Consider the following 27479-nt stretch of genomic DNA (forward strand, 5'->3'; position numbering starts at 1 on the left):
GCTGAGCGAGGGTCTTTGGGTCATTGAGGGTCTTGTAGGTATCCAAGCTGGGAAGGTCTGAAATCTTACCCTCGACTGTGCCAGCGGTTAGTGTTTGAATTGAAGCGTCTGAAGGAAGGTTATTGAGGGCTCTTTGCTCTGCCACTGCAAAGCTTAAGGAGCTGGGGCTCCCCAGTGACCTGGGCAATATTTATCTCTCAAACAATGGCAATAAAGCAAATGATCCGATCATTTATCACCTTGCTGTTTGTGGGATCCTGATGTGCACAAATTGCTGCATTTCCTACCACAGTGACTCCACTTCATTGGGGCGTAAAGGGCATTGGGGAGTTCAGAGGTCACAAATGGTGCTATATAAATGCAGCCCACATTTAACAGAATATTTTGCTCATTCTTCTTCTCCTCTCTGGGGTTAAGTCCAAGCAACATGTTCACCCTCATGTAAAAGGCAATATTTTTATAATTTAGTTGTAAACTGGAAAATGCAGCTTCTCCCAGGCGTTTCTACGGCAACCCAGCACCCGTTGCCATGGTGCCGGGTGAGATAATGACACAGCCCCCAGTACCGCACACAGTGCAGAGACTATGATTATCGGCCTACGCTCTGGATTCCGAGCCAGCGGTTCCTGGGTTAAATCTCCCAGATGGGCCTCGCTTCACGGCTGACTGGACGAACCTTACTCTGGGTCAGAAGGTCGCCTGTTCAAATTCTGCCCCAAGATCGAAAGAAAGCTGGATTGAAATGAGGGAGACATTTTTTATTTAAATACTGTGAGTTGTTGCTATCTGGAATGCGCTGCCCAAAAGGGCGGCCAAAGCAAATTCTTTAAAAAAAATAAAATTTAGAGTACCCAATTCATTTTTTTCCAATTAAGGGGCAATTTAGCGCGGCCAATCCACCCAGCCTGCACATCTTTGGGTTGTGGGGGTGAAACTGACAGTGTGCAAACTCCACATGGACAGTGACCCAGAGTCGGGATTTGAACCTGGGACCTCCGCGCCGTGAGACAGCAGTGCTAACCACTGCGCCACCGTGCTGCCCCTGGCGGAAGCAAATTCAATAGGAACTTTCAGAAAGGAAATTGCATAAATACTCACAGTGGGGAAGATTTGCAGGGCTAGAAGGAGCTGGGAAAGACACCGTCAATGACCTTAACACTATTATTCTATAATCCAGACGGGGCAGTGTCGAGGGAGTGTCATCTTTTGGATGAAATGTTCAGCCGAGGACCCATAGAACCGTACAGCACAGAACAGGCCCTTCGGCCCTCGATGTTGTGCCGAGCTTTGTCTAAAACCAAGATCAAGCTATCCCACTCCCTGTCATTATGGTGTGCTCCATGTGCCTATCCAATAACCGCTTGAAAGTTCCTAAAGTGTCCGACTCCACCATCACAGCAGGCAGTCCATTCCACACCCTAACCACTCTCTGAGTAAAGAACCTACCTCGGACATCCCTCCTATATCTCCCACCCTGAATCTTATAGTTATGCCCCCTTGTAACAGCTACATCCACCCGAGGAAATAGTCTCTGAACGTCCACTCTATCTATCCCCCTCATTATCTTATAAGTCTCTATTAAGTCGCCTCTCATCCTCCTCCGCTCCAAAGAGAAAAGCCCTAGCTCCCTCAACCTTTCCTCATAAGACCTATCCTGCAAACCAGGCAGCATCCTGGTAAATCTCCTTTGCCCCCTTTCCAATGCTTCCACATCCTTCCTATGGTGAGGTGACCAGAACTGCACACAATACTCCAAATGTGGGGCGTCATTCTCCGACCCCCCGCCGGGTTGGAGAATCGCCGGGGGCTGGCGTGAATCCCGCCCCCGCCGGTTGCCGAAGTCTCCGGTACCGGATATTCGGCGGGGGCGGGAATCGCGGCCCGCCGGTTGGCGGGCCCCTCCCGCTGGATTCTCCGGCCCAGATGGGCCGAAGTCCCGCCGATAAATTGCCTGTCCCGCCGGCGTGGATTAAACCACCTTTTGAACGGCGGGACAAGGCGGCGTGGACGGGCTCCGGGGTCCTGGGGGGGGCACGGGGCGATCTGGCCCCGGGGGGTGCCCCCACGGTGGCCTGGCCCGCGATCGGGCCCCACCGATCCGCGGGCGGGCCTGTGCCGTGGGGGCACTCTTTCCCTTCCGCCTCCGCCACGGTCTCCACCATGGCGGAGGCGGAAGAGACTCCCTCCACTGCGCATGCGCGGGAAACTGTCAGCGGCCGCTGACGCTCCCGCGCATGCGCCGCCCCGAGATGTCATTTCCGCGCCAGCTGGCGGGGCAACAAAGGCCGTTTCCGCCAGTTGGCGGGGCGGAAATTCCGCCGGCGCCGGCCTAGCCCCTCAATGTTGGGGCTCGGCCCCCAAAGGTGCGGAGCATTCCGCACCTTTGGGGCGGCGCGATGCCCGTCTGATTGGCGCCGTTTTGGGCGGCAGTCGGCGGACATCGCGCCGTTTCGGGAGAATTTTGCCCGTGGTCTCACCAGGGTCATGTTAACGCTCTTAAACTCAAGCCCCGTTAATAAACGCTAACACACTACAGGCCTTTTGTTTTGTTGGTTCGTATGGACACTTAAGATCCGATGGCCTAATTTGAAGAGCCGGCAGTTCCCCTGCCAACATTCTGCCCTCAACCAGCACTGACACAATCGGATTTAACTGGATCATTGTTGTTTACGGGGATGTCCAGGGAGAGAATGGTTGCTACGCTTGCCTGAGTAATAAGTAACCGTGATTCAATAAGTGACTCATCATATGAAGTTTTTGGGACATTTCGACGCAATAAATCATGACTCGCATGTGTGAATAAAGAGGAGCCATCAGTTGGCTGGGATTTAAGTTAAGAAGAGAGGTTGGATCGGCTTGTGTTGTTTTTCGCTGGAGCAGAGAAGACTGATCGAGGTGGACAAGATTCTGAGGGGCATGGACAGGGTGGATAGGGAGCAACTGTTCCTCTTAGTTGAAGGGTCAGTTATGAGGGGACACAAGTTCAAGGTACGGAGCAGGAGGTTTAGGGGAGCTTTGAGAAAAAAATGTTGTTACCCAGAGGGTTGGTGAGGGTCTGGAACGCGCTGCCTGGGAGGGGGGGAGAGGGTCTGGAACGCGCTGCCTGGGAGGGGGGTGAGGGTCTGGAACGCGCTGCCTGGAAGGGGGGTGAGGGTCTGGAATGCGCTGCCTGGGAGGGCGGTGAGGGTCTGGAACGCGCTGCCTGGGAGGGGGAGTGAGGGTCTGGAACGCGCTGCCTGGGAGGGCGGTGAGGGTCTGGAACGCGCTGCCTGGGAGGGGGGTGAGGGTCTGGAACGCGCTGCCTGGGAGGGGGGTGAGGGTCTGGAACGCGCTGCCTGGGAGGGGGGTGAGGGTCTGGAACGCGCTGCCTGGGAGGGCGGTGAGGGTCTGGAACACGCTGCCTGGAAGGGGGGGGAGAGGCGGGTTGCCTCACATCCTTTAAAAAGTACCTGGATGGGCAGCACGGTGGCGCAGTGGTTAGCACTGCTGCCTCACGGCGCCGAGGTCCCAGATTCGATCCCGGCTCTGGGTCACTGTCCGTGTGGAGTTTGCACATTCTCCCCGTGTCTGCGTGGGTTTCGCCCCCTCAACTCAAAAGATGTGCAGGGGCGGTGGATTGGCCACGCTAAATTGCCCCTTAATTGGGTACTCTAAATTAATTTTTTTAAATACCCGGATGGGCACTTGGCACGTCCCAACATTCCAGGCTGTGGGCCAAGTGCTGGCCAATGGGATTAGGTCGGCAGGTCAGGGGTTTTTCAAGCGTCGGTGCAGACTCGATGGGCCGAAGGGCCTCGTCTGTGCTGTATCATTCTGAGATTCTGGTTTAGACATGACCCAGTCTCTGTTGAACCTTCCGTGTATTGCTCTGGTTTGTGAAGGATTCTCTTGTTCTCTCCTCTGCCCCTTCCCCTGCCCCCTCCCCCCAATCTGCCCCCTCCCCCTTCCCCTGCCCCCTCCCCCCAATCTGACCCCTCCCCCTTCCCCTGCCCCCTCCCCCCAATCTGACCCCCACAGCTTTACTTTAAAAGACGGTACGACAGCATTGGGAAGTGAAGTCAAGCTGGATCGAGGCCGAATGGAAATCCGACAGGACAGTCTACCCCTGGATTCAACAGTCACCTTGCTACAAACAAATGAAGGTACCTTCCCAGCATCCACCAACGGGACTGCCCTGGTAGACCCCCCACCCGATCAGCTTGTTCCGTCGGACACATTCTTCTTCTCTTGACTCCAACCTCTCTCTCCTTGTCCAGTCTCTTCCCACCAACGTTCATGATTCCTCTGATCCATAGAACCTCTACACTGCTGAAGGAGGCCATTCGGCCCATCGAGTCTGCACCGTATCTCTGAAAGAGTACCCTCCCTGAGCCCATTCCCCCGCTCGATGCCCGTAATCCTTTAACCCCATCTAACCTGCACATCTTTGGATTTCCCTCTACACATCCATCCCCCACCAGGAGCATCCAAGGTCTCTCTGCTCCTTCCTTGAGTAGAGACCTGAACAATCCCCATGCACCACCACTCTCCTCCGCCTGGATAATCTCGTTCTGTCTCTCAACAATTTCTCCGTTAACTTGACTCCAAGTAAAAGGCTTGGTTATGGGTACCCGTCCATGGTCCCCGTTTCTGCTTGCCTTTTTGTGGGTTTTGTGGAACATTCCTTGTTCCAGTCCCACTCAGCCCCCCCCCCCCACCACCCGCGACACACACACCTCCCCGGAAAATGTATATGTTTTTCTTCCAGTTTCCGCGCCTCTCATGTTCACACCATCCATCTCCGACACTTCCATTCCCTTCCCTTCCTTGACCTCTGTGTCCATTTCCGATGGTACATTAACCATCAATGTTCGTGACAAGCCCACCGGGTCCCAAAGCTACCTTGGCGAGAACTCCTCTCACCCTGCTCTCTGTGTGGACTCCATCCCATTCTACCAGTTTCTCCGCCTGTTCTGACGATGCCACCTTTGACGCATCTGGCATGGCTGCCTTTTTCCCTTAACCAAGGCCCCCCCACCCCTGTTGACAGGGCACTCAACCAGGCTCGACCAATTTTCCGCACCTCTGCCCTCACCCCTTCCTCCCCTCCCAGAGCCATGGTTCCTCTTGTCCTCACTTCCCACTCCACCAGCCTCCACGTTCAGATGGATCATTTTCCGCCAGCTCCAGCATGGTGCCACCAGGAAACACATCTTCCCCTCACTCCCCCGGTTGGCATTCCACAGGGATCATTCCCTCTGTGATATCCTGGTCCACTCGTCCATCACCCCCAACCCTTCATTCCCTTTCCATAGCACCTTCCCATGCAATCGTAGAAGGTGTAACACCTGCCCCTTTACCTCCTCCAGCCTCACTCTCCAAGACCCCAAGACACTCCTTTAGGTTAAATAACATTTCACTTGTGTCATTTAACTCAGCACCATGCTCTCATGCTCACATGTCCGGCTACAATGTTCCAGTGAAGCCCAATGCATACTGGAGGAGCAGCATTAGGCAGGTTACAGCCGTCTGGATTCAACAAAGAATTATAGAATTCATAGAATTTACAGTGCAGAAGGAGGCCATTCGGCCCATCGAGCCTGCACCGGCCCTTCCAAAGAGCACCCTACTGAAGCCCACCTGTCCACCCTATCCCCGTAACCCAGTAACCCCCACTTAACATTTTTTGGACACTAAGGGCAATTTAGCACGGCCAATCCACCTAACCTGCACATCTTTGGACTGTGGGAGGAAACCGGAGCACCCGGAGGAAACCCACGCACACACGGGGAGAACGTGCAGACTCCGCACAGACAGTGACCAGCTGGGAATCGAACCTGGGACCCTGGCGCTGTGAAGCGACTGCTATCCTCTATGCTACCGTGCTGCCCACTGAGTGCTGCACATTGAGTTCAACAACTTCAAACCATGAACTCTCCCCCATTTTGATCTTTTAAAATCTTAATTTCTTTCCCAACCCCGTCCCCCACAGGGCCATCTGTAACTTGTTCGAATGCTTTGCTTGCTCAGAACGCTGACATGATTCGGCTATTAACACATTCTACTATCTTACCTTTATCCCACTATCAACTCCAGTCTTTAACTCGACCATTAACACTCCCTTTGTCCAGTCTCTCCATCGCTCCCACTTAGCTCTGACCTTCTATTCCGCAATATCCCCCTCCATTCAACAATATATCCAGGGCAGCACGGTGGCGCAGTGGGTTAGCACTGCGGCCTCACGGCGCCGAGGTCCCAAGTTCGATCCTGGCTCTGGGTCACTGTCCGTGTGGAGTTTGCACATTCTCCCCGTGTCTGCGTGGGTTCCACCCCCACAACCCAAAGATGTGCAGGCTAGGTGGATTGGCAATGCTAAAGTACCCCTTAATTGTTAAAAAAATGAATTGGGTACTCTAAATATAAAAAAAATAACAATATAAAACCTTTCACATTCCTCCCTCTCTTCAGTTAATAAGAAGATAAGAACTAGGAACAGGAGTAGGCCATCTGGTCCCTCGAGCCTGCTCCACCATTCAATGAGATCATGGCTGATCTTTGTGGACACAGCTCCACTTTCCGGCCCGAGCACCATAACCCTTAATCCCTTTATTCTTCAAAAAACTATCTATCTTTATCTTAAAAACATTTAATGAAGGAGCCTCTACTGCTTCACTGGGCAAGGAATTCCACAGATTCACAACATAGAAGTCCCTCCTAAGCTCAGTCCTAAATCTACTTCCCCTTATTTTGAGGCTATGCCCCCTAGTTCTGCTTTCACCCGCCAGTGGAAACAACCTGCCCGCATCTATCCTATCTATTCCCTTCATAATTTTATATGTTTCTATAAGATCCCCCCCCCCCCGACCCCCCCGCATCCTTCTAAATTCCAACGAGTACAGTCCCAGTCTACTCAACCTCTCCTCGTAATCCAACCCCTTCAGCTCTGGGATTAACCTAGTGAATCTCCTCTGCACACCCTCCAGCGCCAGTACGTCCTTTCTCAAGTAAGGAGACCAAAACTGAACACAATACTCCAGGTGTGGCCTCACTAACACCTTATACAATTGCAGCATAACCTCCCTAGTCTTAAACTCCATCCCTCTAGCAATGAAGGACAATACTCCATATGCCTTTCTAATGTTCTAATGTTCTATGTTCTATACATATGGACGATAAGGGAATAGTGTAGATGGGCTTTAGCGTCGTTTCACAGGTCGGCGCAACATCGAGGGCCGAAGGGCCTGTACTGCGCTGTAATGTTCTATGTTCTATGTAATCACCTGTTGCACCTGTAAACCAACTTTTTGCGACTCATGCACTAGCACACCCAGGTCTCTCTGCGCAGCAGCATGTTTTAATATTTTATCATTCAAATAATAATCCCTTTTGCTGTTGTTCCTACCAAAATGGATAACCTCACATCTGTCAACATTGTATTCCATCTGCCAGACCCTAGCCCATTCACTTAGCCTATCCAAATCCCTCTGCAGACTTCCAGTATCCTCTGCACTTTTTGCTATACCACTCATCTTAGTGTCATCTGCAAACTTGGACACATTGCACTTGGTCCCCAACTCCAATCATCTATGTAAATTGTGAACAGTTGTGGGCCCAACACTGATCCCTGAGGGACACCACTAGCTACTGACTGCCAACCAGAGAAACACCCATTAATCCCCACTCTTTGCTTTCTATTAATTAACCAATCCTCTATCCATGCTACTACTTTACCCTTAATGCCATGCATCTTTATCTTATGCAGCAACCTTTTGTGTGGCACCTTGTCAAAAGCTTTCTGGAAATCTAGATATATCACATCCATTGGCTCCCCATTATCTACCGCACTGGTAATGTACTCAAAAAATTCCACTAAATTAGTTAGGCACGACCTGCCCTTTATGAACCCATGCTGCGTCTGCCCAATGGGACAATTTCCATTCAGGTGCCTCGCTATTTCTTCCTTGGTGATAGAATCCAGCATCTTCCCTACTACCGAAGTTAAACTAACTGACCTATAATTACCCGCGTTCTGCCTACCTCCTTTTTTAAATAGTGGTGTCACGTTTGCTAATTTCCAATCTGCCGGGACCACCCCAGAGTCTAATGAATTTTGGTAAATTATCACTAGTGCATTTGCAATTTCCCATGTCATCTCTTTTAGCACTCTGGGATGCATTCCATCAGGGGCAGGAGACTTGTCTACCTTTAGCCCCATTAGCTTGCCCATCACTACCTCCTTAGTGATAACAATCCTCTCAAGGTCCTCACCTGTCATAGCCTAATTTCCATCAGTCACTGGCATGTTATTTGTGTCTTCCACTGTGAAGACCGACCCAAAAAACCTGTTCAGTTCCTCAGCCATGTCCTCATCTCCCATTATTAAATCTCCCTTCTCATCCTCTAAAGGACCAATATTTACCTTAGCCACTCTTTTTTTGTTTTATATATTTGTAGAAACTTTTACTATCTGTTTTTATATTCTGAGCAAGTTTACTCTCATAATCTATCTTACTCTTCTTTCTAGCTTTTTTAGTAGCTTTCTGTTGCCCCCTAAAGATTTCCCAGTCCTCTGATCTCCCATTAATCTTTGCCACTTTGTGGCTTTTTCCTCCAGTTTGATACTCGCCCTTATTTCCTTAGATACCCACGGTCGATTTTCCCTCTTTCTACTGTCCTTCCTTTTTGTTGCTATAAACCTTTGCTGAGCACTGTGAAAAATCGCTTGGAAGGTTCTCCACTGTACCGCAACTGTTTCACCATAAAGTCTTTGCTCCCAGTCTACCTTAGCTAGCTCTTCTCTCATCCCATTGTAATCTCCTTTGTTTAAGCACAAAACACTAGTGTTTGATCTTACCTTCTCACCCTCCATCTGTATTTTAAATTCCACCATATTGTGATCGCTCCTTCCGAGAGGATCCCTAACTATTAGATCATTAATCAATCCTGTCTAATTACACAGGACCAGATTTAGGACCGCTTGTTTCCTCGTCGGTTCCATTACATACTGTTCTAGGAAACTATCACGGATACATTCTATAAACTCCTCCTCAAGGCTGCCTTGACCGACCTGGTTAAACCAATCGACATGTAGATTAAAATCCCCCATGATAACTGCTGTACCATTTCTACATGCTTCAGTTATTTCTTTGTTTATTGCCTGCCCCACCATAATGTTACTATTTGGTGGCCTATAGGCTACTCCTATGAGTGACTTTTTAGCCTTCCTATTCCTGATTTCCACCCAAATCGATTCAACCTTATCCTCCATAGCACCGATGTCATCCCTTACTATTGCCCGGATGTCATCCTTAAATAACAGAGCTACACCACCTTAACTTCCACTCAGTCCTTCCGAATAGTTTGATACCCTTGGATATTTAACTCCCAGTCGTGACCATCCTTTAACCATGTTTCAGTAATGGCCACTAAATCATAGTCATTCACAATGATTTGCGCCATCAACGCATTTACCTTATTCCGAATACAATGAGCATTCAGGTAAAGTACACTTATGTTGGCTTTTATACCTCTGTTTTGAATCTTAACACCTCGATCAGTAATCTCTCCTAAGTAATTTTTCCTCTTCGCTTTTCTCCTAATTTTCCTTGTCGTTGAACCCATATCTTCATGTAACAACCTGTCAAGTCGCTTACCATTTATGTTTTTACTTCCCGTTTTATTCCTTTTAGTATTACTGGGCCTAATCACTGAGCTCCCCTGAGTCACTGTACCTTGTACTGTCGCCCTTTTTGATTTTTGACTATGGCTTCTCTGCCTTACACTTTCCCCCTTTTGTTTCTGTCCCTGTTTTATTACTTTCCGACTTTCTGCATCGGTTCCCATCCCCCTGCCACATTAGTTTAAACTAGGATATCAGTTCCAGTCCTGCCCAGGTGTAACCCGCCCAGTTTGTACAGGTCCCATCTCCCCCAGAACCGGTTCCAATGCCCCAGGAATTTGAAACCTGCCCCCTGACACCATCCCTTCAGCCACGTATTCATCCTATATATCCTGTCATTTCTACTCTGACTAGCTCGTGGCACCGGTAGTAATCCTGAGATCACTACCTTCGAGGTCCGATTTCTTAACTTCTTTCCTAGCTCCCTGTATTCTGCTTTTAGGACCCCATCCCATTTTTTACCGATGTTATTTGTACCGATGTGAACCACGACTAGTGGCTGTTCACCCTCCCCCTCCAGAATGTCCTGTACCCGCTCCGAGACATCCTTGACCCTAGCACCAGGGAGGCAACATACCATCCTGGAGTCTCGTTTGCAGCCACAGAAACACCTGTCTATTCCCCTTACAATTGAATCCCCTATAACTATTGCACTGTCACACTTATTATTCCTCCCTTCTGCAGCAGGACCAACCGTGGTGCCACGAGTTTGGCTGTTGCTGCTTTCCCCTGAGAGGCCATTCCCCTCAACAGTATCCAAAGCAGTATATCTGTTCTGCAGGGGAATGGCCACAGGAGATTCCTGCACTACCTGCCTCCCTCTCTTACTCTGTCTGGTGGTCACCCATTCCCTTCCTGCCTGTGGAGTCTGAGCCTGCGGTGTGACCACCTCTCTATACGTGCTATCCACGATGCTCTCCGACTCGCGGATGCTCCACAGTGTCTCCAGACACTTCCTGCACACATGCTGACCCTGGGGACTGGAACTGTCCCCAGCCTGCCACGTGGAGCAAGAGGAGCAGACCACGCTTTGGAGTTCTGAGGAAGAGTCACATGGACTCGAAACGTTAACTCTGTTTCTCTCTCCATAGATGCTGTCCGACCTGCTGAGTTTTCCCAGCATTATGTATTTTCTACCAGGATTTGAGAAGGAGCAGTGCTCCGAAAGCTAGTGACATCTAAACAAACCTGTTGGACTTTAACCTGGTGTTGTAAGACTTCTTACTGTGCCCACCCCAGTCCAACGCCGGCATCACCACATCTTAAAATATTTTTTTAGAATACCCAATTATTTTTTCCAATTAAGGGGCAATTTTAGTGTGGCCAATCCACCTACACCCCAGGATTTGTAACATGAGATCATGAGAAATGGGAATCGGAGGAGGCCACAAGAACCTGCATTGCCATTCAGTGAAATCAAAACTGAGCTACGAGCTCAAACCCACTGCCCCATCCGATCCCTAACTTCCCTTAATGCTCAAAGATTGATCAACGTCAGCCTTGAGTACACTCGGTGACTGAGTGCCCACAGTCTCCTGGGGGGCAGAATTCCAAAGATTCACAATCCCACTGACTGTAAACATCACCTCCGAGAGAGTCTGTGTCCCCTGTCTCTAGACTCTCTGGCCAGTGGAAACAGCCTCAGCATCCACCCTGTCTTCCCTCCAATGCAGGGAGATGGCGGCACAGTGATATTGTCACTGAACCTGTAATGCAGAGACCCAGGGAATTGCTCTGGGGACCCAGGTTCACATCCACCCACAGCACGTGGTTAAATTGGAATCCAGAAGTAGGAAAAGTCTAAAGTTGACCATCAAACCATTGTCGATTGTCATCAAAACCCACCTGGTTCACAAATGTCTCTTTGGGAAGGAAATCTGCCGTCCTTACCTGGTCTGGTCTACATGGAATCCCTACAGTGCAGATGGATCCCTATCCAATCCTCTGATCATCTTGTATGCCTCAATTAAGTCACCTCTTAACCTTCTTCTCTCTAACGAAAACAGCCTCAAGTCCCTCAGCCTTTCCTCATAAGATCTTCCCTCCATACCAGGCACCATTCTGGTAAATCTCCTCTGCACCCTTTCCAATGCTTCCACACCCTTCCTATAATGCGGCGACCAGAATTGCACGCAATACTCCAAATGCAGCCGCACCAGAGTTTTGTACAGCTGCAACATGACCTCATGGCTCCGAAACTCAATCCCTCTACCAATAAAAGCTAACACACCGTACGCCTTCTTAACAACCCTGGTGAGTTGCTGCAGTGCAGCTTGTAGACAGTACACACGGCTGCCACTGTGCGCCGGTGGTGGAGGGAGACTGATTAGGAAGGTTGTTTTGACCAGGGTGGCATTGAGCCACCAACAAGGATGGTTTATTGGAGCTACCCTCTCCAAGTTGTTGAACACTTGTAACATTCTGGAAAGGATTTGTAAACCTAGTGAACCAGCATTTCCCATCCTTACAGAGAATGAGGAGACTGAAGGTAGCGATGCTCCCGCCGACTATCTGTTCTGTGACGGTGAAGGTGATGAAGACGATTTCTTCATCATCGACCATGAAAATGTTCCAGGTGAGTACGGGAGTCACCTGGAGATAGTCCATTGGCCCAGCATCAACCCGCTGAACTGTCAGGAGAGCTTGAAGATCATGTCCTTGGAAAAAGTGGTCTTAATAATAATAATAATACTCTTTATTATTGTCACAAGTAGGCTTGCATTACAATGAAGTTACTGTGAAAAGCCCCTAGTCGCCACATTCCGGCGCCTGTTCGGGTACACAGAGGGAGAATTCAGAATGTCCAATTCACCTAACAGCACGTCTTTCGGGACTTGTGGGAGGAAACCGGAGCACCCGGAGGAAACCCACACAGACACGGGGAGAAGGTGCAGACAGGTGACCTGGGAGAGCTCTTTAAGATTATAGAATCATCGAATAGAACCCCTACAGTGCACAAGATCATTCACCCCATCAAGTCTGCACCAACCCTTTGAAAGAGCACTCTATCTAGGCCCGCTCCCCCGCCCTATCTCCGTAACCCCACCCAACCTTTATTGGACACTATGGGCAATTTACCATGGCCAATCCACCTAACCTGCACGTCTTTGGACTGTGGGAGGAAACCGGAGCACCCGGAGGAAACCCACGCAGACACGGGGAGAACGTGCAGACTCCACACAGACAGGCACCTGAGGCCAGAATTGAACCCAGCTGTGCTAAGCATTGTGCCAACGGGCCGCCCCACTGGTGTGTACTGTCAGGAGCTTTACTACATGAAGCTCCCGTCTTCTCTACCCCGGCCCTCGTCTGAGGTGTGGTGACCCTCAGGTTAAACAACCACCAATCAGCTCACCCCCCCCCTCAAAGGGGAAAGTAGCCTTTGGTTATCTGGGACAAGGGTGACTTAATTGGCTTTTTGACAGCTTGGGGGTGGATACTAGACATGGATCAGCCAATAACATTCAGGCCAGAACCGTTGCTATTCTGCCGCTCTGCAGGATATGCCCATTGCAGCCCAGTCGCTGGTCTGGCTGGGTTTAACTGAGACCCAGGTTTCTCTGCTGAAGAGAATTCCCTACAGGATTGACTGAGGTTGTTGGCTTTGCTTCCCCCAGGGGAGGACCACGAGTTCATCCTTCCACAGGAGGGCTTCCCACTGCGACATGAAATCCTGGATCACCCGACCACCCTCGACCATTTCCAGGACAAGACGGATTCTCCTCACATCAGCAGCAACGAGGCAGATTCCGTCTCGCTGACTCCGACCGAGGGCATTTCTCTCGTCTCGGTCTCACAGCCGCCGTTTGAGCACGGCTTTTCCACCGATTACTTCAATCCAATCGTCAGAGACATGATGTGCTTCTACGCTGAGCAGGGCGACGTGCAGATGGCCATATCAGTCCTGATTGTGCTCGGAGACAGGATTAAGAAGGAAATCGATGAACAGACTCAGGTACGGCCCTGAAACCAGCTTGAATTTCCCCAACTTTCCCCTCCATTGAGTGTGGACCCTTCCAACAACAACTTGCCGTTAAAATGTGGGAAAATACATCCGGGGGGCTATACAAAAGCAAAGAATATGACACCACGCCGAAGAAGATATGAGGGCGGGTAACTAAAACCAGAGTTAGGTTTGAGGAGGATCACAGTCCAAGGGGGAGACCATTGAGGACTGAGATGAGGAGACATTTCTTCTCCCACAGAGTGGTCGGCCTGTGGAATTTGTTACCACGTTGAGGCCAAAACTTTGCATGTTTTCAAGAAGCGTTTAGATATAGGACTTGGGACGACAGGGTTCACAGGATATGGGGAAAAGCGGCCATCGCTGGAGGCCCGCCCCGTCATTGTCCGCCCCGACCGGCCGAAGTCCCGACGGCGTGGATCTGACATGGTCCTGCCGGTCAGGTTACCGGCGTGGCTGCTGCGGACTCGGTCTGCGGTCGCCCTGGTCGGGGACGGGCCGATCGGAGGGTAGGGGGACCGGGCAATATTTGGGCTGCCGGTCCGTGTCGGGCGCGTGGCCGATGTGGGGGGGGGGGGGAATATGTTTAAGGTCCGCCTCCGTGGTCCGAGTCCGCCCTGGAGCACGGCGCGGCCGCTGGAGGCCATCGCCGTGCGCGACCTCTGACCCGGAAGTGCGGGGGCCCGGATCTGCAGCAAAGGCTGCGAGCTTCCCGACGGGTCCCTGCTCGCCCCCTGCAGGGCGAGGAATACGTGGCCCTTCCCGACGGGTCCCTGCTCGCCCCCTGCAGGGCGAGGAATACGTGGCCCTTCCCGACGGGTCCCTGCTCGCCCCCTGCAGGGCGAGGAATACGTGGCCCTTCCCGACGGGTCCCTGCTCGCCCCCTGCAGGGCGAGGAATACGTGGCCCTTTCTCGCCAGTTTTCCTGACGGCGTGGGGACATGGTCCCAAAAACAGAGAATCCAGCCCAAGGTGTTTAAAGTGAAGAAGCTGGCAGAATGCGAGGCAATGCCAGCCAGTCAGAGGAGGGGGGGGGGGGGGGGGGGGGAGGACACAAAGAAATGGAACTTTGAGTCATTGAGCAGGGGTTGAGTTTATGGAGGCTAGGACACAACTTACTTTATCATGTCCTTATTTTTCATCTGGGTCTGTGGTTAATGAGCACTGACATACTTCCACCCCGTGTGGGTGCGAGCCCAATCCTACATCCACAGGCTCAAATCTCTAGTTGGCACGATCGGATGTGGGAATCTGCCTGGATTTCCTCTTGCCCGGTTCTGGGAAAGGTAGTGAAAACTGTAGAGCCCTGAGGGCAGAGGGCAGCCATGAACCTGCCTTGTCTTGACGTGGCTCAGCTCTATGCAAATGTTTTTGGACCTTGCATCATTTTACATAAGAACTAGGAGCAGGAGTCGGCCATCTGGCCCCTCGAGCCTGCTCCGCCATTCAATGAGATCATGGCTGATCTTTTGTGGACTCAGCTCCACTTTCCGGCCCGAACACCATAACCCTTAATCCCTTTATTCTTCAAAAAACTATCTATCTTTATCTTAAAAACATTTAATGAAGGAGCCTCTACTGCTTCACTGGACAAGGAATTCCATAGATTCACAACCCTTTGGGTGAAGAAGTTCCTCCTAAACTCAGTCCTAAATCTACTTCCCCTTATTTTGAGGCTATGCCCCCTAGTTCTGCTTTCACCCGCCAGTGGAAACAACCTGCCCGCATCTATCCTATCTATTCCCTTCATAATTTTGTATGTTTCTATAAGATCCCCCCTCATCCTTCTCAATTCCAACGAGTACAGTCCCAGTCTACTCAACCTCTCCTCGTAATCCAACCCATTCAGCTCAGGGATTAACCTAGTGAATCTCCTCTGCACACCCTCCAGTGCCAGTACGTCCTTTCTCAAGTAAGGAGACCAAACCTGAACACAATAATCCAGGTGTGGCCTCACTAACACCTTATACAATTTCAGCAGAACCTCCCTAGTCTTAAACTCCATCCCTCTAGCAATGAAGGACAAAACTCCATTTGCCTGCTGCACCTGTAAACCAACTTTTTGCAACTCATGCACTAGCACACCCAGGGGGACATTCCTCCATCCATCGCTCACCTGGTGGTTTTCTCTGAGCATTATTGACGATTTAGTGGCAGATTAATGGTGAAATAATGGGCAGGTTTGAGTGCATATTATTGAAACATCTGAGATTCTGAGGTGGCTTGACAGAGTAGATACTGAGAGGATGTTTCCTATCAGAGGGGAATCTAAAGATAAAGGAGTTTCCTATTTAAGGTGGACATCACAGAATAACACAGCGCAGAAGAGGCCCTTCGGCCCATCGAGTCTGCACTGAAGCATGAAAAACACCTGACCTGCCGACCTAATCCCATTGGCCATCACTTGGCCCACAGCCTGGAATGTTGGGACGTGCCGAGAGCCCATCCGGGTAATTTTTAAAGGATGTGAGGCGACCCCCCCCCCCCTCCCAGGCAGCGCGTTCCAGACCCTCACCACCCTCCCAGGCAGCGCGTTCCAGACCCTCACCACCCTCCCAGGCAGCGCGTTCCAGACCCTCACCCCCCTCCCAGGCAGCGCATTCCAGACCCTCACCACCCTCCCAGGCAGCGCATTCCAGACCCTCACCACCCTCCCAGGCAGCGCGTTCCAGACCCTCACCACCCTCCCAGGCAGCGCGTTCCAGACCCTCACCACCCTCTGGGCAAAAAGGTTTTACCTCAAATCCCCCCTAAACCTCCCCCCCCCCTCAACTTGAACGTACGTCCCCTCGTAACTGACCCTTCAACGAAGCGGAACACAGATCGCTCATGACTGGATGGGGATCCACAAATGGAACCTGACCAGTCTGACAGAGGAAGTCAAAAAGGACCTGCAGAGGTGGAACACACTCCCACTCTCCCTGTCAGGGAGAGTACAGACGATCAAAATGAACGTACTGCCCAGATACCTCTTCCCACTAAGATCCATCCTGATCTAACCCACAAGGCCTTTTTCAACTCACTGGACAAATTAAACATGGTGTTTGTATGGGAGGGAAAGCATGCTAGAATCACAAAGAAGGTCCTACAGAAAACAAAATCCAGGGGAGGGCTAGCCCTCCCAAACCTACAATACTACCACTGGGCAGCGACGGCGGAAAGAGTGATGGGATGGATAAAGCAGCCAGAATCCGAGTGGGTGCGTGCGGAGGAGGCCTCCTGCAAGGGGACCTCTCTCCGGCCCTCCCATCTCCGCCCAAGAAACACTCCAGCAGCCCAGTGGTGATAGCCACCTTCCAGACGTGGAACCAACTACGGCAGCAATTCGGACTGACCGAAATGTCCGACAAAGCCCCCATCAGCAATTACCACAGGTTCACACCAGCACTCACCGTGCCACCTTCAAAAGGTGGAGACAGGACGGGGGGGATATTGAGTCAAGGACGGTAGAACAAAGAACAAAGAAAATTACAGCACAGGAACAGGCCCTTCAGCCCTCCCAGCCTGCGCCGATCCAGATCCTTTATCTAAACCTGTCGCCTATTTTCCAAGGATCTACTTCCCTCTGTTCCCCGCCCATTCATATATCTGTCTAGATGCATCTTAAATGATGCTATGGTGCCCGCCTCTACCACCTCCGCTGGCAAAGTGTTCCAGGCACCCACCACCCTCTGCGTAAAAAACTTTCCACGCACATCTCCCTTAAACTTTCCCCCCTCACCTTGAAATCGTGACCCCTTGTAATTGACACCCCCACTCTTGGAAAAAGCTAGGGTCACAACACTGGAGGAACTGACGCAGAGATTCCAACTCACTAAAGGAAACAAACTCAGATACCTGCAGCGTAAAAATTTCCTATGGAAGGAGACAAGGACATTCCCGCGACCACCACGACAGACACTATTAGAAGAGCTACTGGACGTAGACATCCTGGGCAGAGGGAACTGTAGTGACATGTACGAATGACTGCCAGAGAGGGCCGATACCGAACTGGACTCAACAAGGAGGAAATGGGAGGAAGACTTGGGGTTCGAAATATGATGAGGACTCTGGAGCGAAGCACTGCATAGGATCAACTCCACCTCCACATGCGCGAGGCTCAATCTAACGCAGCTAAAAGTGGTACACTAGACCAGAACCCGAATGAGCAGGTTCTTCCTGGAGGTGGAGAATAGATGTGAAAGGAGCCAAGGAGGCCCGGCCAACCACACCCACATGTTCTGGTCTTGCCCCAGACTTGCCGGGTACTGGACAGCCTTCTTCGAGGCAATGTCTAAGGTGGTGGGGATGAGGGTGGAGCCATGCCCGAGAGGGGCGGTCTTCGGGGGATCAGACCAACCAGATCTCGTCCTGGGGAGGAGGGCGGACTCCCTTGCCTTTGCCTCCCTGGGAATCCTGTTCGGCTGCCGGTCAGCAGCACCCAAAGCTGCGGACTGGCTGGCCGACCTCTCGGAATCTCTCCAAATGGAGAAAATCAAATTCGTGGGCCGGAAGAGGCTTCCACAAAACATGGGAGCCATTCACTCGACTGTTCCGGAACCTGTTTGTGGCCAACACATAAATAAAGGGGGACAGCTGCTCCCCATCCACCCTGTCCATGCCCCTCATAATCCTGTCCACCTCGATCAGGTCGCCCCTCAGTCTTCTCTGCTCCAGCGAAAACAACCCAAGTCTGTCCAACCTCTCTTCATAACTTCAATGTCCCATCCCAGGCACCATCCTGGTGAATCTCCTCCGCACCCCCTCCAGTAAATCACATCCTTCCTATAATGTGGTGACCAGAACTGCTCACAGTGCTCCAGCTGTGGCCTCACCAAAGTTCTGTACAACTCCAACATGACCTCCCTGTGTTTGTAATCTGTGCCCCGATTGATAAAGGCAAGTGTCCCAAATGCCTTTTTCACCGCCTGATTAACCTTCCCTTCGACCTTCAGAGATCTGTGGACAAACACACCAAGGTCTCTTTGTTCCTCGGAACATCCCAGTGTCAGGCCGTTCATTGAATACTTTCTTGTCACATTACTCCTTCCAAAGTGCATCACCTCACACTCTTCAGAGTTAAATGCCATCTGCCACTTTTCTGCGCGTTGGACCACCCTGTCTATATTTTCCTATAACCCAAGACACTCAACCTCACTGTTAACCAGCGGCCAATATTTGTGTCATCCACAAACTGACTGATCCCACTCCCCACAGTCATCTATAAATGACAAACAATAGGGGACCCAGCACAGATCCGTGGTACCCCACTGGACACTGGCCTCCAGTCACTGAGGCAGCCGTCAGTCATCACCCTCTGTCTCCTACAGCTCAGCCAATATTGAATCCACCTTATCAAAGTTACCCAGTATCCCATGTTCAGTTTATAGATGATGAGGGGGATAGATAGAGTGGACGTTCAAAGACTATTTCCTCGGGTGGATGTAGCTGTTACAAGGGGGCATAACTATAAGATTCAGGGTGGGAGATATAGGAGGGATGTCCGAGGTAGGTTCTTTACTCAGAGAGTGGTAGGGCAGCACGGTAGCCTTGTGGATAGCACAATTGCTTCACAGCTCCAGGGTCCCAGGTTCGATTCCGGCTTGGGTCACTGTCTGTGCGGAGTCTGCACATCCTCCCCGTGTCTGCGTGGGTTTCCTCCGGGTGCTCCGGTTTCCTCCCACAGTCCAAAGATGTGCAGGTTAGGTGGATTGGCCATGATAAATTGCTCTTAGTGTCCAAAATTGCCCTTAGTGTTGGGTGGGGTTACTGGGTTATGGGGATAGGGTGGGGGTGTTGACCTTGGGTTGGGTGCTCTTTCCAAGAGCCGGTGCAGACTCGATGGGCCGAATGGCCTCCTTCTGCAATGTAAATTCTATGATAATCTATGGTTAGGGTGTGGAATGGACTGCCTGCTGTGATGGTGGAGTCGGACACTTTCGGAACTTTCAAGCGGTTATTGGATCGGCACATGGAGCACACCAGAATGACAGGGAGTGGGATAACTTGATCTTGGTTTCGGACAATGCTCGGCACAACACCGAGGGCCGAAGGGCCTGTTCTGTGCTGTACGGTTCGATGTTCTATGTTCTCTCAGAGGAGCGTCAGTGTTCGGAATTATCTTCCCCGGACCGCAGTGGACGCTGTGGGTCCTTGAATATATCAAGGCCGAGTTAGATGTATTTTTGATCGACAAAGGGAGTGAAGGATTATGGGAGACGCACAGGAAATGGGAATTGAAACCACAACCAGGTCAGCGATGGCGGAGCGGGCTCGAAGGGCCGAATGGCCTCCTCCTGGTCCTATAATTGAATGATGGAAATAGTTTGAGGGACTGCATAGCCTCCTCCTGTCTCTGGATTCTCAGGACCATCGGCCGTTTCCAGTTTGTTTGTTGGAAGGTATTTTCGCCAGTGTGAATTATTACTCCAGTTGTCTTTAAACCCTGCAGGAACACTGGTACACATCCTACATTGACCTCCTCCAGCGTTTCCAGCTGTGGAACGTGGCCAATCAGGTTATCAAACTGAGCACGTGTCGGTCCATCAACTGTCTGAACCAGGCATCGACGACCCTGCATGTCAACTGTAACAACTGTGAGCGGCCAATCAACACCGGCGGCTGGATGTGCGAGAGGCAAGTGAAATAGACAGCCAATATCGTGCGAGATTGCTGGCTGTATTGTGGAGCTGGCATGGGGTGGGGGTGGTGGTATACAGACTCGAATGGGTATTTGGGTCACCCCGAGTGAGATAACCCAAATGTGGAGAATCCATTATCAAAGATTTTACAGCAGCGCACTTCGAAAACAGTGGCAGGGTCGGACAGAGCCAGCATGGATTTATGAAGGGGAAATTATGTTTGACAAATCTACTGGAATTCTTCGAGGATGTAACTAGTAAAGTTGACAAGGGGGGGGGGGCGGGGGCAGTGGGTGTGGCCTATTTAGATTTTCAGAAGGCTTTTGACAAAGTCCCGCATTAAAGATTAGCGTGAGGCAGCACGGTGGCGCAGTGGGTTAGCACTGCTGCCTCACGGCGCCGAGGTCCCAGGTTCGATCCCGGCTCTGGATGGAGTTTGTGTGGGTTTCGCCCCCACAATCCAAAGATGTGCAGGGTAGGTGGACTGGCGCTTAATTGGAAAAAATTTATTGGGTACTCTAAATTTATTTGAAAAAATAAAAGATTAGCGTGTAAAATTAAAGCGCATGGGATTGAGGGTAATGTATTGAGATGGATAGAAAACTGGTTGGCAGATTGGAAACAAAGAGCAGGAATAAATGGGTCTTTTTCCACATGGCAGGCAGTGACTAGTGGGGTACCGCAGGGATTAATGCTGGGACCCCAACTGTTCACAATGTATATTAATGATTTAGATGAGGGAACTAAGTATAGTACCTGTAAATTTGCAGATGACACCATGCTGGGTGGGAGGGTGAGCTGCGAGGAGGATGCAGAGATGTTTCAGTGGGATTTCAGTAAACTGAATGAGTGGGAAAATGCTTGGCAAATGCCGTATAATGTGGATAAATGGGAGGTTATTGGTAGCAAAAGCGGGAAGGCAAATTATTATCTGAACGGCTATAAATTGAGAGAGGGATATGTGTGAAGAGACCTGGGTGTCCTTGTACACCAGTCACTGAAGGTAAGCATGCAGGTACAGCAAATGGAATGTCGTCCTTCATAGAGAGAGGATTCGGGTACAGGAGAAGGGATGTCTTGCTGCAATTACACAGGGCCTTGGTGAGGCCACACCTGGAGTATTGTGGGCAGTTTTGGTGTCCGTTCCTGAGGGAGGATGTTCTTGCTATGGAGGGAGTGCAGCGAAGGTTTACCTGGCTGATTCCTGGGATGGCGGGACTAGTGTATGAGGAGAGATTGAGTCGGTTAGGATTGTATTCACTGGAGTTCATAGAAACCTATAAAATGCTGACAGGACTAGACAGGGTAGATGCAGGAAGGATGTTCCCGATGGTGGGTGTGTCCAGAACCAGGGGTCACAGTCTGAGGGTACGGGGTCGACCATTTAGGATGGGGGCAGGGAGACCTTTCTTGACCCAGAGACCGGTTGGTCTGAGAAATTTGTTACCACTGGAAAGTAGTTGAGTCCAAAACATTAGAACATTAGTTAGATATAGCTCTTCGGGTGAAAGGAATCAAAGGATACGGGGGAGGGGAGGCTGGAACAAGCTATTGAGTTGGAAGGTCAGCCATGATCATAATGAATGGTGCAATGTTCTCGACGGGCTGAACGGCCTCCTCCTGCACCTATTTTCTGTTCCTTTGCCACTCACTTTAAATTTCTGTTCTCTGGTTACCCAATCTGCCATCAGAAAAAGTGACATAGAATCCTACAGTGCACATTCTCCCCGTGTCTGCGCGGGTCTCGCCCCCACAAACCAAAACGATGTGCAGGCTAGGTGGATTGGCCACGCTAAATTGGCCCTTAATTGGAAAAAAAGAATTGGGTACTCTAAATTCATAAAAACAAAATCAGTGCAGTGCAGGAGGCCATTCGGCCCATCGTCTCTGCATTGTCCCTCCGAAAGACCCCACCTAACCCGCACATCTTTGGACTGTGGGAGGAAACCGGAGCACCCGGAGGAAACCCACGCACACACGGGGAGGACGTGCAGACTCCGCACAGACAGTGACCCAAGCCGGAATCGAACCCGGGTCCCTGGTGCTGTGAGGCAGTAGTGCTAACCACCGTGCCGGTGTCTCCCCATCTACTCTGGTCAAAATCTCAAAATGATATTCGGCTGAAGCAAGCGCTGACTCTGTACCATTGGTGATGTCCTGAAATTCAAGGATGTATTGTTTAAGATTTGTGCTCTATTGTTGCTAGGTGTCGCCGTGGTGCCAGCACATGCGCCATTTGCCACCACGCGGTGAAGGGTCTGTTCGTTTGGTGCCAGGGCTGTACTCACGGAGGGCACCTCCAGCACGTCATGGACTGGTTTCAGTTCCACACACACTGCCCAACAGGATGTGGACATCTCTGTGAATACACATAACCCACTGGCGGGCCCCAGAGTGCCTCGTGACAATCTACGGCGGGCCGGGAAGACTGGACATAGAGTGGAGGAACCTCAGTTACACGTGGCCCTCACGGTCCCCAAGCAAGATGCCCTTTGGAATGGAAAGAGGCTGCAGTTTATCTGGGGTGGGGATTTGGGGGCAATGAGACATTTTCTGGGACAAACACCTGCCAGCAGACACTGGACACGCGCAGCGTGGGCAGATTTCAGACACTAGGTGCTATATTGTATACACAGCACAGGCTTCACAGGAAGAACTATGCTGTTCAATGGTTATGGGGAGAGAAGTACCAATCACCTTCCCCATGTGTCCCCAACCTCCCAATCCAAGGATTGTCTCAACCTGACACTGTTGCTTTGAGTAGGATTGTAGCATTGTTAAATCATTCTTTTTGTTGTTCTCTCCAGGAGAACCTAGGCGAGTCGGGACTCCCTTGACTGGGACAGGCACATTGGCAGACGAATTCTCAACTACGGGCACTTCAGCCTGGGAGGAATCATAGAATCCCTACAGTGCAGAAGGAGGCCATGTGGTCCATCGAGTCTGCACTGACCCCCTGAAAGAGAAACCTACCTAGGCCCAACGACCCCCCCCCCCCACCCCCCCAATCAACCTGCACATCGTTGGACACTAAGGGACAATTTATCATGGCCAATCCACCTAACCTGCACTTCTTTGGACTGTGGGAGGAAACCGGAGCACCCGGAGGAAGCCCACGCACACACGGGGAGGATGTGCAGACTCCGCAGTGTGGAATCGAACCCGGGTCCCTGGTGCTGGGAGGCCGCAGTGCTAACCACTGCGCCACCATGCCACCCTTGGTACAGTTCTAGGTTAGGGAGTAAAGGAAAACTAAAGCCGTCTTAGGACATTTTGCTCCTGCTCAAGTGAAGGGGACGGCCATGACCTGATAGCTGGAATCAACAACTTAGAAAGGAAAATGATTTCTAATTATACAGCCCCCTTTTGGTTTCTGGACAACAAAGGTAGAAATGTTCTTGGATGATCCATCGCAATTCCCACCTCAGTTTCCCAGCATCACTGATGCCATTCTCCAGCCACTCTCCCTGGGATATCAAGAAACCGGAGGAAGGCACTGGTTACCGGGAAGGTTCTGTCCCCTGGGAACATCCCAGCAATCGTGCTGTCGGCGAGTGTTCCAGGACTAACCTGAAATCCCACTCAGGACAATAGGAACAGCTGCTGCGAATTCCAAACATGCAACAGCTTCTGCACGCAGGCCGTGTGTTCTTGGGATGCAAGTCTAGCTGACAAGGCCAGCATTTATTGCCCATCTCCAATTGCCCTCGAGTGAGCGGTGAGCCACTTTCTTGAACTGCTGCAATCCATGTGGGGCAGGGTGAACCCATTGTGCTGTTTGGGGGTGCAGGGAGAGGGAGAGAAAGAGGTTTTTAAACTCAGTGACAATGAATTAACATTGATACAGTCCCAAATGATGGTGTGACTGTCCTTATCCTTCTAGGTTACAATAATGTTTTAGTGTCACAAGTAGGCTTACATTCACACTGCAATGACGTTACTGTGAAAATCCCCTAGTCCGGTGCCTGTTCGGGTACACTGAGGGAGAATTCAGAATGTCCAATTCACCCAACAGACGTCTTTCGGTTTAGCTCAGTTGGCTACACAGCTGATGCAGGGAGGGGCCAGCAGCATGGGTTCAATCCCCGGTCCGGCTGAGGTTATTCATGGAGGCCCCGCCTTCTCAACCTTACCCCTCGCCTGAAGTGTGGTGACCCTCAGGTTAAATCACCACCAATCAGCTCTCCCCCCTCAAACGGCCAAACTGGGACTATGGTAACTTTACTTTACACACGGCTGCCACTGTGCATCGGTGGTGGAGGGAGTGAATGTTTGCGGGAGGCGGAGTAATCAAGCGGGTCCTGGATGGTGTCAAGCTTTGAGATTAGGACAAGTCAGCATGGATTTAGTAAGGGGAGGTCGTGCCTGACAAACCTGTTAGAGTTCTTTGAAGAGATAACAAATAGGTTAGACCAAGGAGAGCCAATGGATGTTATCTATCTTGACTTCCAAAAGGCCTTTGATAAGGTGCCTCACGGGAGACTGCTGAGTAAAATAAGGGCCCATGGTATTCGAGGCAAGGTACTAACATGGATTGACGATTGGCTGTCAGGCAGAAGGCAGAGAGTTGGGATGAAAGGTTCTTTTTCGGAATGGCAACCGGTGACGAGTGGTGTCCCGCAGGGTTCAGTGTTGGGGCCACAGCTGTTCTCTTTATATATTAACGATCTAGATGACGGGACTGAGGGCATTCTGGCTAAGTTTGCCGATGATACAAAGATAGGTGGAGGGGCAGGTAGTATGGAGGAGGTGGGGAGGCTGCAGAAAGATTTAGACAGTTTAGGAGAGTGGTCCAAGAAATGGCTGATGAAATTCAACGTGGGCAAGTGCGAGGTCTTGCACTTTGGAAAAAAGAATAGAGGCATGGACTATTTTCTAAACGGTGACAAAATTCATAATGCTGAAGTGCAAAGGGACTTGGGAGTCCTAGTCCAGGATTCTCTAAAGGTAAACTTGCAGGTTGAGTCCGTAATTAAGAAAGCAAATGCAATGTTGTCACTTATCTCAAGAGGCTTGGAATATTAAAGCAGGGATGTACTTCTGAAGCTTTATAAAGCATTAGTTAGGCCCCATTTAGAATACTGTGAGCAATTTTGGGCACCACACCTCAGGAAGGACATACTGGCACTGGAGCGGGTCCAGCGGAGATTCACACGGATGATCCCAGGAATGGTAGGCCTAACATACGATGAACATCTGAGGATCCTGGGATTATATTCATTGGAGTTTAGGAGGTTGAGGGAAGATCTAATAGAAACTTACAAGATAATGACTTGGATAGGGTGGACGTAGGGAAGTTTGTTCCATTAGCAGGGGAGACTAGGACCCAGGGGGCACAGCCTTAGAATAAAAGGGTGTCACTTTAGAACAGAGATGAGGAGAAATTTCTTCAGCCAGAGAGTGTGGAATTCATTGCCACAGAGGGCAGTGGAGGCCAGGACGTTGAGTGTCTTTAAGACAGAAGTTGATAAATTCTTGATTTCTCGAGGAATTAAGGGCTATGGAGCGAGAGCGGGTAAATGGAGTTGAAATCAGCCATGATTGAATGGTGGAGTGGACTCGATGGGCCGAATGGCCTTACTTCCGCTCCTATGTCTTATGGTCTTATGGATATTGGGGCAAACTCATCAGCTCTTTAAAATAACACCGTAGTACCTTTAGCAACCACCCAACTTCCAGTTTAATGTTTCATTTGAGAGGCTGTACTCCCTCAGTCCTTCACTGAAGCGACAGCCTGACTTCTGGGCAAGAAGCTCGGAAGTGGGACATATAGAGGCGAGGGTGGTATCAGTGAATCAACGCTGACACTGTAGACTATTTGATCCTGCCAGATTCCGCCATAGTCTGACAGCCACACATGTCTATTGCTCAGCAGGAGTCAATAACAGCACGAACCTTACCTAATTTCTCCAGCCCAAACTCAAGAGATCCAAGTTCGGACCTTGCTGCTTTGCTGGACTCATTCACTCACTGGATCTGTTACGACATTGGAGGAGCACCACTGCCTCTCGCTTCCCAGTCCCATCTACTCTGAAAAGGATGCACAATTTAGGAATCTAGTTCTTGGTCTCTGCCAGTGTATCTAGGTGGTGTGGGACAGTAGCACAGGGTCAGAGCAAGAGTGAGGAGGTCATACAGATCAGCCATGATCTAACTGAAGGGTATAAGGGCTCCACAGCCCACCTTGGTTATGATATCCCGCCATTGTCGAATGGCCTGGCCATACGAGTGCGCGGTAACAGGTGAATCGCCACTGGGGTGTAGCACAGTACGACTGCAAGTACCCTTGGCTCGTACCCCATTATCTGCAAACAAAGGTAGCAACAATGACGTAACCAATGGGCATTGAAATGATTGGGTTGCGATGAAACATCCTGGTTTGGTGTCCCTCGCCAGTACCGATTAGGGTCCCGTCCTAGAAATTGGGGGTCAAATCGGCACCTGGGCTATTTGCAAAACTGAATTCCATTAATCTGACAGCCTGATGGCAGCTACCAGATTGTCGCAAAAATCAAACTGTCAGGGCGGCATGTGGCACAGTGGATAACACTGGGACTGTGGCGATGAGGACCCGGGATCGAATCCCAGCCTGGGTCACTGTCCATGTGGAGTTTGCACATGTCTGCGTGGGTTTCACCCCCACAACCCAAAGATGTGCAGGTTAGGTGGATTGGCCACGCTGAATTGCCCCTTAATTGGAAAAAATATATATGATTGGGTACTCTAAATTTCTTTTTTAAAAACTGTCTCAGAGAAGGGAATGTGTCACGTACCTTCTTCTCGTCTCTCACGGGAATCTAGTGCCGCACTACACAAGAGATTTTGAGCAGCCTCTGAGACGATCCTCTAAGCCACAAAATTAAACTGCTACAAACCGGAAACGGTGTACCACCGCCGCCACCTTTATGGGCAACTTGAGGTGGGTGATAAATGTGGCCGTGTCAATCATCAGCATCATCATAGAACATATAGTGCAGGAGGCCATTCGGCCCATTGAGTCTGCACCGACCCACTTAAGCCCTCACTTCCACCCTATACCCGTAATCCAATAACCCCTCCTAACCTTTTTGGTCACTGAATCGAACCTGGGACCCAGGCGCTGTGAAGCCACAGTGCTATCCACTTGTGCTACTGTGCTGCCCATAATCTTGACCTCGATCAGGTCGCCTCTCAACCTCCGTCGTTCCAGTGAGAACAGACTGGGTTTATCTAACCTCTCCTCATAGCTAATGCCTTC

The 27479-nt window shown here is 50.7% G+C and overlaps 1 protein-coding gene across 1 annotated transcript in view; it reads left to right on the plus strand.

Moving 5' to 3' along the window:
- LOC140403821 (GATOR2 complex protein WDR24-like) overlaps positions 1-24096 on the plus strand; it is a 42637-nt gene extending 18541 nt beyond the window's left edge. Inside the window, exons 5-9 of the mRNA XM_072491984.1 lie at positions 4018-4142; positions 12129-12233; positions 13276-13613; positions 20053-20237; positions 22449-24096. Coding sequence (XP_072348085.1) covers positions 4018-4142; positions 12129-12233; positions 13276-13613; positions 20053-20237; positions 22449-22617 — 922 coding nt within the window. The 3' untranslated portion in view covers positions 22618-24096. The remainder of the gene's footprint in view (positions 1-4017; positions 4143-12128; positions 12234-13275; positions 13614-20052; positions 20238-22448) is intronic.
- Positions 24097-27479: the final 3383 nt, after the last annotated feature.

This window comes from Scyliorhinus torazame, chromosome 29 (assembly GCF_047496885.1).
Source record: "Scyliorhinus torazame isolate Kashiwa2021f chromosome 29, sScyTor2.1, whole genome shotgun sequence".
Classification (NCBI taxonomy): Eukaryota; Metazoa; Chordata; class Chondrichthyes; order Carcharhiniformes; family Scyliorhinidae; genus Scyliorhinus; species Scyliorhinus torazame.